At 40.9% G+C, this 10,860-nt stretch overlaps 1 protein-coding gene across 6 annotated transcripts in view; it reads left to right on the top strand.

Moving 5' to 3' along the window:
• The window catches only part of LAMA3 (laminin subunit alpha 3), a 108,350-nt gene that overhangs the window by 46,517 nt on the left and 50,973 nt on the right, over positions 1 to 10,860 (top strand). For 5 of the 6 annotated variants that reach the window (XM_015595717.2, XM_015595718.2, XM_025038691.1 and 2 more), the window contains 3 exons: positions 3,077 to 3,190; positions 7,725 to 7,834; positions 10,175 to 10,255. In XM_015595717.2, coding sequence (XP_015451203.1) covers positions 3,077 to 3,190; positions 7,725 to 7,834; positions 10,175 to 10,255 — 305 coding nt within the window. Of the gene's footprint in view, positions 1 to 52; positions 526 to 3,076; positions 3,191 to 7,724; positions 7,835 to 10,174; positions 10,256 to 10,860 lie in introns of those variants that run through there. The other variant, XM_006920026.3, reaches the window with a different exon arrangement.

Genomic DNA, 10,860 nt, shown 5'->3' with positions numbered 1-10,860 from the left:
AGAGTGGAACAGCTTACCACCCTCCTGCCCAGGGCGTGTCCTTCGCACGCATGACTCAGCCTGTGATTTACAGCCGCTCTAATCGGCTAGTGCCGTCTGTCTGTGGGGCGAGGTGGGTAGAAGGTGATGCTTGCCCCACCTCGCAGGGATTACAGAGCGGTGCACTTCCATATGGAACTGTTATGTGTGCTCTCTCACAGGCTGACTCATAGGTGAAGTTTACAGGTGGGGCCTCCTGCCGCAGACAGCCTGCCTTACCTGAGTCAGGCGGGCCTGGGCACCGAGCAGGAAGGGCTGGTATAAGAGGAAGAGACAGAGGTTTGCATGCAGCCAGCAGGACGCCCAGGGACCAGGATGCCCCCAGCAGTGAGGTGGTCAGCCCAGAGTGTGGGATGGCTGTGGATCTTCGGGGCAGCCCTGGGGCAGTGTCTGGGGTACAATTCACAGCAGCAAAGAGTAGTGTTTCTTCAGCCTACTGGTCAAAGCCACCTGCAAGCAAGCTATATGGAGTTGAAACCCAGCCAGGTAATGTCCCTTTTAAATTTTGGTCTGGGATGGGGAAGCATTCCCAGCTTTGTGACATTTTAAGTTTTAGGGTGATGAATGAGTAATGGGTGGGCTGGGGGAGGGGCTGATGGTCTCCCTATCCAGTCACTGACAGTGTTTATTATAGCGCCTAACAGATTGCTCTCCTGAGCTGTTAACCACAAACTCTATAAACATCAGCCCACCTGGAAATGCCTATACAGATAGGAGTTTGAATACTTGTGGAATGTTAATATGCAATAAACTTTGTGCCCTTCTAAGAGTAACCTAAGCGTTGGACAAAAGAATCCAATGCCTACAGGCTTTCAGATTCTGCTTGGAAGAAAAATTACCCATAAAGTAAAACATTAGAATCAGTAAATCTGTTCTAAAAAAGTGATGAGATCAAGTTTGTGTAGTACCTAACAGATGTGCTTCATTTGCCAGGCATTAAACACTTAAAAATTCTGTTCTTGCTCTTTAAATTTCCTGGGTGTTACATATATACTTACAAAGAAATAGATCCTTTAGCTGCTGAAATAGCCCTGGAAACTTGATAGGGACATAATTTTATCATTTGTACTATAAAAGTTTATTGGAAATTTACCCTGAAAAATTATGTCAAAAAATGATTAGCTATAAAACCTGTTTACTGAAATAATATTAGGATATATTCATTTTCATTTAGAGTAAGTTTGCAATACAATCTGAATATGTGAACTGAATTTTACATAAAATCTGGAGTTTGTGTGCTATGTAGAGTTAAAATTATTATCTTTCAGTAATTGATAGTCACATGATACATAACTCTTACAGAGTACTTTTTCTGATTCTAATCAAAATTAAGATGAATAATTTAACTTTAATCAGGATAGACTATCCTCCCCCGAAAGCATGTTTAATTAAAGTTTTTACTTTGGTATGTTGTCACGAATGAACTAAATATACTTATTTATTTGGATAATTTGTTCTTTACCAAATATGGTCATTTTATAAGCATGTAATGTGATATATGGTGATAATTGAGAGGTACGTTCCACTTATTAGCAGAGGTTATTCGTTTGTAGCTATCATACCATCACTGGCTGAATTTCATTCAAATGATTCTCTCAGTTGTGCTTTCAGCTAAAGAACATTCCTTTCATACTTCGATTCTCCTTTAGACAAGCCTATTCATATAACACATAAAGTAATCTAATTTTTTGCAATGTGTTCTTTTGCCTAAACATGGTTTCTAATAGCTGAAAGGAAAAATATATTGGAAACTATAGTCTTGTTATTGTGTACGATTTGTAGTCACTGGTAATTTTGGAAGAAGCTCCTAGCAGCGACTGGAATATTCCACTCTGGGGTGTACAGCAGGCTTTTTTCTCCAGCCTTCTCACGTTGACTCTTCCTCTTCCCCGCTTAACCAGGTAGAAACTTTTATGGCCATGGCTGAGTCAGAATGGCCAGTTCAGAGTTTTCCCTAACTGTAGTTTCAGGGTCTTACAGACATATGTGCTGTTTAAAGAGGATTAGATAAAAGATTTTTTATCTTGAAATATTAATTTTTCTGATGCTTTAAAGATAGGACAAATAAAAGATGAGTGAAAGACACTAGGGGCAAATCTGATTTTAATCAGTGCACTGATTCACTCTGCCAAAGTAATGAAAATGTCTACAATTCTTTCTAAAGACAGGAATCTAAATAATTTTTAGAGTCTGGTGTAAGAATATTTTTTTTTTCTGTTGGAGGTGTTTTTAACTAGAATCCTTTAAAACTATATTAGTTCATCAAAAAAATGTAATTCTTTCATCCATATGAAAAATAATAACTTGTGTTACACTGGAAAGAGACGATATACTAGAGATAGAAATAATCAAAGTGATATTGAACAAGAGAAGACCACACGGGAGATTTTCTGGAACTGGGTCTTTTAATGCTCAGTCAGAACCAAACATATCTGAAAAGTTTGATATAAGAATGCAAGCATGTTCCTCTCCCCTGCCCTCCCAGTTTGCCCACAGTCTGATGAGTGGCAGTGAAATGATTCCACAGTCCTGCCATGGTTGTGTAGATCCCAATGAAGACTCCCTCACCAGCCCAAATCTCTCACCAGCCCAAATCCATACTTGGACAGGGAATGGCTACCAAAGAGAACTTGAACTTGGAGGGATTTGCTTAGAGGTCCTCCCCACTAAGGATTGAGGTCCCAATCCCTTTTGCTCTTTCAGCACTCCACGCCTGCACTTGCCCCAAAACAACTGGCCTAAGAAGGAGAGGAAGCCCCTTCTGCACCCACCCTCCACGTTTCCCTCTCTCTGGCTTTCCCCACCATGTGACTCCTACTCAGGCACAAACACACACACTCCCACTGTGGCGTGGAAACAAAATAGAACCTGACCAAAAACATAAAGCAAGTAGACCTGGCTAGTGTTTGAAAGTAGAAATTCACACACAGACCAAAGGGAAGAAGGTAAAGCAAGGGCTTGACAGTCAGAATTGTCACATGCTTTGGATAATAATTTCCTTTCTTTGTATTGACTAAACACTTTGCTTGAAAAATAGGGTTGTAGCCCCGGATACTATTGGGATAACAGAGGTTTATACACCGGACGGTGTGTTCCCTGCAGTTGCAACGGACATTCAAATCGATGCCAGGATGGCTCGGGAATCTGTATTGTGAGTAAATTGATGTTCTAATGCTACCTGTGGGCAATGTGTATCTCCCTACTGCACCCCCCTGCTAGGCCCTGAGACGTCAAATGTCACATCTACTACCAAACCCTAAATAGAGGTTTATGTGTGAATGCAGGAGGCTCCAGTGTTATTAGGCTGAATTACTTTACACTTCACTTTTCCTTCATTTTAACATGGGCCATCAGAGGAGAACACCTATCTAAACAATTAATTTACACCTTAGCTTCTAAATCTCTGCTTCATTAAACGATATTAATGGGTGCGTCCTGAGACTTAACTCTTGCTTGGATATAATAAATCGGAGCCATTACTCTGGGCTCCCATTTCATTAGGGTGGCAGGAAATTGTGGGAAGGGAGTTTTGTTGCTGTCAGATGAGCTTAAAAAAGCAATTGGGGGAGAAAACACGCTAAGAAAAGCTTCATGTGTGCACTCAATCAGTCAAACACAAGCCCTCCATGGCTGCCAAGACAAAGTGGGTTTATGTGGAAAGACAGGTAAGCGGAGTCTTTGCTGTGTTGTCCACTGGAAACAATCTTATGGAATATTTTAGAAAATTCTCCCATAGAAAATTAGATCCTCAGGAAATTTTGTCTTTGCATCCTGAAACAGAGGTTTTTATTCTGCTGACTTTTTCTCTTTCATCAGAGTTTCTCTCCCTGGGAGCCAGGACCTCCCCAATTAGGAGAATGGACAGTTCTAAGGAAAGGAGAGAGAGTCGGCCCCCCCCCAGAAACACAGAGACCCGACTTAGGGGTCTGTTTGGAAATACATTCTTCTGGCATGGATTTCCTTTTCATTGTGTAATGCAACTAGAGTGTGTTTCAACTATTTGAGTTCCTGGACCTTATTAAGCCATTTCAACATGTCCCAGGGAACTGCTTCCTCTGCAAGATGGGGCAGGCCAGGACAGGAAATTGTTGTAAATAGCCTGATAGAATATTTTTTGGGATTTTCACCTCGTAAGTTCAAAAAGAGTAAAAGATGTTGAGAAATATCATTTTTAGTTCATACATATTCATATATAATTGTTTGATAACGTATGTTGTGTGTAACACAGGTAGATGCTTTAATGAAATGTATTTATCTTCTCACTGAACCAGTGCCAAATAATGAGCCTAATTTATAAAATCTGCTGAAGAACAAAGGGAGTTTCCTCTGTAGTCCAATCACCCAGTGAAAGGATCACTAATGAGAGTCATAATCACATGTTTTAACCAAACGAAAAAATTTTCATTCCCATTTCCTTTCTCTGTAGTTTGTCCCTAATGCCCCTGTGGCCTCTAGAAACTCTTCATTCAGGAAACCCATACTGAGCATTTGCTGTTGTGGGAGTGACTGAGCCAAATGCTGGGGTGAAAAACGTTAGACATAATCCCCACTCTCACGAGGCTCACTGTCTAGTGGGGAATGTGTGCGTGCACACATGCGCATACACACATGTTCACACAGAGAGGCATGGAGCCCATGTCTGCACTCACTTAACTGCAGGCACTGAGTGCTGACACTGCTCTCAAATGTGGCCATTGCATGGGAGCCCAGGATGCAGCCCTCATTCTTAAAGAACAGTAATGAGGAAACCAAGTACCTTTCACTATCAAATGGGCTGATTCTTCTGTACACTGGCCCACACCTCTCAAGGTCCAAAGTCAATGTCTAAAATCTGGGACTTTCACACATGGGCAAATCTCCATGGCTTTTAAGAATAAACTTCAAAGTTTGAAAAGAAAGTAGCCCGGTTGAGAGGAGGTGATGTGGTCTGTAGGTGCCACTGGCTGGTGGGACCTGTGGTGATGAGGGGCTCCCTTCTCTACACGGAGGCCCTACCTCTCCCTCTTCTTTTTGCCCACTGTCTCTCTCCTCCTCATCCCATTTCCTCCTTGCCCCCCATTTTCCTTGCCTTCTACTATCTCGGTCACCCTCATGTTCCTCTCTGATCCTATATCCCTTCCCCTTTCCCTTTTTATCCTCTTCTTTCAGTTTTTCTTCTTTTTATTCCCTACCACTGGAGCCCATCTTCCCTCTTGCCTGCAGAATGATTTATGTGAAACTCGCAGCTGATGCAGGGGTCCTCTGCAGCTCACAACCAGCCTCAGGTCGCCCTCGATCTGCCCCGCTACCTCTCCAGCTGCATTCTGCCTCTTTGCACTTCAGCCTCCAGAATACCAATTGCTTCATGTCACCTACATGTGCTACTACACTCCTGCAAGACTGAAGATCTGTGGACACTGTTCCCTGTGCCCGGGATGCCCTTTCCTCATGTCTCTACCCAGCTAATTCCTCTCTTTCTCTTTTCCATGTAGGAGGCGTCATAGCCTCCAGAAGCCCTTTCTTGAGGTTCTTCTTACTCTTATGGGATGTTGGCACAGCTTTGTCATCACATTACATCAAATATGGTTTATTCACAGGGTTCTGTCTAGCAGAGTCAGGTACCGATCCATCTTTGCATTCCTGTACCTAGCATAGTTGGGCATAGAGTAAATACCCGGTAGATGTTTGGTATCAAATGGAGCTAAGAGAGCACATATTGTGGGAGTGGATGTGGATGTGGATTCATTCACTCATTTATTTATTCACAATAAAACACAAGGCAATTTGTTAGGCAGATGCCTCAGATTAGCAGGACTTATGAAGACAGCTTCTAGGGTAGATGCTGTCAACTGAGGGTGAGGGTGTTTCAGACATTCTTATAGGACTTTATCAAGCAACACAGATTCTGACCCCCTTCAATGTTCCTCTCCCCTCACCCCTGTGGAGGACCATCATTCAGTGTTTTTAGTAGGATACAGGTGGCCCCACTGCAATTCTTGTTTCTCCATGTTCTTGCTTCTCTAATGATCTCAACTCAATACTAAGTAGGCATTGAACTAAAATATATCTATTCAGGCATGTTGTTTTTTAAAGTGATCATTTTGAGTTATAAAAGAAAGGAGTTTAATACGTTTAAAAGAATGGATGTTTTCTGAGAGAGTCAGGGGCGCCAGGCAAAGCAAAGATGGAGGAAGCCATTAGTACCTCTCCTATCATCCCTGAGAGACTGAGGGATCTGATACACTGCAGTGTGGATTTGTAACCAGTATCCAGAACTATGGAGAAAACCCACAGGGCAGTCACATTTTGGGAAGGCGGAAGGATTCAGGATAGGGGTGACCTTCCTGGTGATGATCAAACGTCAATGTGTGAGCATTTCTACTTTAAAGACCTACCTAGTTTTCTGATATACTTACTAATCCCTTGAGTTTATAGCACTAGGGTAGATGTTTTATATCTGGAAAGTAAAGTGAAAAGATATGTTAACATCTTAGTGGATTGTATAAATCTGTTATTCAAAGGTTTGTGAAGGATAAATCTGTTTAAGCTGAACAAACGGATGACATTTATGGTTGAAAGACAGTCTTTGCCATTCAGAGCAGTACCACCCACTTAGGATATAGGTACATATTGTTTTTCCCAACCTAGTTCCAGATATTACTTAAAAACTTAACATTCATTAACACTTCCTACTCAAGCACTATCTCTACTTACAGAGGTAATGTATATAAGCAAATTTTTAAAATTCTTATTCCAGGCCATATAGTTAATACAAAGTATCCCTGAATTATCAAATGCCCGCAGTAAGAAGTGTTTGACTGACTATTGTTGTGTACTTAGATCTTTATTACTAGAGTAAGCCCAAGAAAGTTTATACTGGGCTACAAAGAGAACAAATTCAACATAATCTGCTTGGCTTTGTCTCAGTAGACTGCTCAGTTGCAAGGTTGTGTCACTTTTACTGAAGAACAATGTTCATTAGATTTTGACTTTTACATCAAAATAATTAGATTCACATAAACACAGGCTTAGATAAAATTAATATCTTGCTTCTTTGAGAGATTGAAATTAAGTTGAGTGCTTTCTTCATCTATGATCCAACTTTTTGATGTTTTAACAAATGCCATGTGTTAAAAACTTATTTCAATTGTATTGCTCTTCGGTTTTTTTATTTTAAGTAAATTGTGAAGTCAAATAAGTTAATTTTCATAGAAGCAATTCTAAAGGGAAGAGGGAAGGGATTTACATTTGCTGAGGCCCTATTAGACTTTTTAAAATTTTCTTAGCAATCTTGGAAAGTGAGTATTATTCTAACTTTATATTTTAAGAAAATTAGAATTGTACATAAATCATACACCAATAAAGTTGATTTATAAAAACACCGAGTTATAGAGAGTTGAAGAATCTTGCTCAAGGTCCCACAACTATGATATGTTGGAATAGGGTTTGAACCCAGCGGGTCTCTCTATCTACTTCATCATGCTTCCCAGAATGAAATACCAAATAGCTGATGCAAGAACACTTACGTTTTTTCTAGCACCAACACTGAAGGAATGGACAGGAAAAATAAATGGTTAGCAGAACTGATATCATCGTACAGAGTCAGAGAACTTAGTTATAATTGTGTGAGTAATTAAGGTGACAATGATCTCAATAGTAATAAATGTAATTGGCTGCTATTAATTGTACTGTTTATTTGTCCCAAGAACTGCCAACATAACACTGCTGGGGAACACTGTGAGCGCTGCAAAGAGGGTTACTATGGGAACGCCATACAGGGATCCTGTAGCGTCTGCCTATGTCCTCATTCAAACAGGTACTGTGGAAGCTTGAAAATAATCTACAGAGACAGGAAATCATTTGATGGTAGCCTAGGACTGGGGGTAGGGGCAGGGACATAGGAAATGACTGCTTAAAGGGTATGGGATTTCTTTTTGGGGTGATGAAAATATTCTAAATTTGTGAGTATACTAAAAGCCATTGAATTGCACACTTTGGATGAATTGTATGGTATGTGAATTCTATCTCAAAAAAGCAGTTATATTTTAAAAAGAACAAGCAAAAAATGCAAAACAAAAACAGTCTTTCCAAGTTGTCCACTTCTGAGTTTTTTCTTTTCCTCTTTTCTTTTGCTATTCATTCAATGTCTAAACAATTATTTATTGAACACCCATTACAAGACTTAGCCCTCTCTAGATATTAGGGAAACTGCAGTAAAAAAGACAGGCAAAGACTTTGATTTCATGAAGTTTTATCTGGAGAATATGAACAGGGGGAGTTGTCACACTCAATAAATATGTGCACAAATAAGAAGTATGCTTTCAGATAGAGATGGGTTATGCAAGTGGTTAAAGGGTTAAATGGTAGATAGAGAGTAGATTCTTTAGAGAGGATGGTAAGAGGGTTTTCTGAGGTTGTTGGGCAGGGACCGATGAATGATGAGATGAAGTAAGCCATGGCAATATCTTAATAATGTGGGTCCCAGGCAAGGAAAAATCAGAAGAGAAAGCATCTGTGATGATGCGTTCATAAATAGTAAGAAAGCAAGAGTGACTGTAAAAGTTGAGGCTGGCAGGGCAGGGTTCAGATCCTGTAGTACCTTGCATGCTGGAGTTAGGCATTTGGATTTTACTCTGAGTGAGATGGAAGCCACAGAGCAGTTCTGAGCTGCAGAGTGATGTTGTCTGTGTTGTCACTCAGACTCCAGTGTGGCCAATAGATTATGTAGGTAGAAAGCTGCCATTTTCTTTTCCTGGTAATCCATGTTCCATTTGGGCTTGGCACCTTGTCATATTCTTGTTCATCATGACATGTTCACTGTGGGTCCAAGCAAAATAGAACAAATAACTAAGTGAAGCAAGAAAATTAGGAAGATACTGATAAAGTATTAGTAGTGCACAGACTCTGGAACAAATGTGGACCACAAGGCTGATTGATATCAGCCAAGTAGCAGAGAATTGGCCAAGACTTAAACTTACCAGAAGTCACTGGCTCGAATGTTCTTTTCTGGAGATGCAGATTTGAAATGTTTACCCTGCTTTGCCATCTATGTATTTGATATTCCTTAAACCTGCCCGGTCCTGCGGCTTTGTTTGTAAAGAGATCTATCACTTGACGCCAGCCCAGACTTGTTTGAACAGAAGCTAGAGAGAGTAGAAAGCAGTGAGATTTCCATAGGGTGCTTGAGATAAGCTTTTTTCTTTGGTGGCAAAGTGTATTGCTAACATCATGTGTGCTCCTAGCTTTCATGCAGTTGATGTAACATGCGGTTCCTCATATTTATTAATAAAACCCTATTTTTATCTAATTCTCCTTTCTGCTATATTAATACTGCTGATAAATTCCTAACTGTCCCTCTAGAGCTATAACTCTGGATTCACCTAAGAGGCCAGGAGAAGCTTCTCAAAATGAGAATTCTCTTACTAGCAAATGATAAATGGAATTATTTCCCCTCAGATTTATGGTAGTGTAATGTTCAAAGCACAGACATAGACATTTCGCAAGGCAATATGGCTTTAAAAAAAAAAGAACACACACACAAAAACAGTTTAGAACTAAAAGGAAGGAAATCAAAATTCCACAGCTTGATTTGAAAAATGTAAAAATCACCAATGACTGTGCCCACAGAAAGGCCTAGGTGGCAACCATGCTTTGTGCCTTATTCTCTGGGCTTCTGAGGGCCGAGTCCCTCCACCACCTTTTCTTCTCGGAAGGCAGTGTGCCCAATATAAAAAGAACTAGAATAAACAAGGAGAAAATTTTCTTAAAGAATCAGAACTCTCTGTTCTTTTTTTCTGCCTAGACTTGTTTTATTTCTTCCTTGTTATTCCTGGAAAAAATGCTGTTGTAATCATCTCTTCCAAAATGAGTTACTCTGCTCTGTCTTATGGGAAGGAATGTATTTCTCCAGGCCAAAAATAAAACAAAAATAAATGCCTTCAGTCTTTATTCACAAAAATTTGCCCAATATCAGCTGATAATTATTCATCATATGTCTGCAAGTCTCAATGGGCAAAATTCTCTTTACACAAAATGTAGCCAGACCCTTAGCTTCTGTGTTCACTTAATGCAAGTCAGTTCTTTGTAGCAAAAAATAATGAGCATAAAGCCTGTCGAGGTATGTTTTCACTGTGGCTTTGTTCTGTCTTCCTTCAAGTTTTGCCACCGGCTGTGTTGTGACTGGGGGAAACATGCAGTGCTCCTGCAAACCCGGATACACAGGAACACAGTGCGAAAGGTGGGTGCTGCCCCTCCCTCAGCTCGCCTCCCCACCACCCATCCTGCAGGTGAGGGTGGGCTCTGCAGGCAGGCTACTGCAGGCACCAGGGCTGTGGGCAGGCGGGGCTCTGCCCAGTCTCGGCTCAGAGATAGAGGTGGGACTGCTGGTTACACTGAAGCTGGAAAAACATCACTTGGGAAGCATACAAGATTGCACATTTAATAAATCGTTGACTTCTTTCTCTTTCCTGTTTTGTGCACGTTTCAGAAATTTGAGAATAAGGTCTAATATGTCACAGCCCTATATACTCCCTGACATACAGCCCTGTGTACCCCTCCCCCCATGCACACTCCTATATTTTCCTTCCCCTTCACATCCCTAATCCCTCTTCCCTATACATATCCCTGCGTATTCCTGCCTTTGTCTAAATTCATCCCTACATACTCCTACCCCCACATAGACACGCCTCTAAGCACCCCTACTCCATATACATCCCCATTTGCCTTATACACATATACAACTGTACATACCTCTACATACACACATAGACATTCCTACACACACACACACACACACACACACACACACACACACGCGCGTGCGCGCACACACCCACAGACCCC

The sequence above is a fragment of the Pteropus alecto genome, unplaced genomic scaffold (assembly GCF_000325575.1).
Source record: "Pteropus alecto unplaced genomic scaffold, ASM32557v1 scaffold146, whole genome shotgun sequence".
In the NCBI taxonomy this organism is placed as follows: Eukaryota; Metazoa; Chordata; class Mammalia; order Chiroptera; family Pteropodidae; genus Pteropus; species Pteropus alecto.
This window is presented reverse-complemented; position numbering and strand designations above follow the sequence as displayed.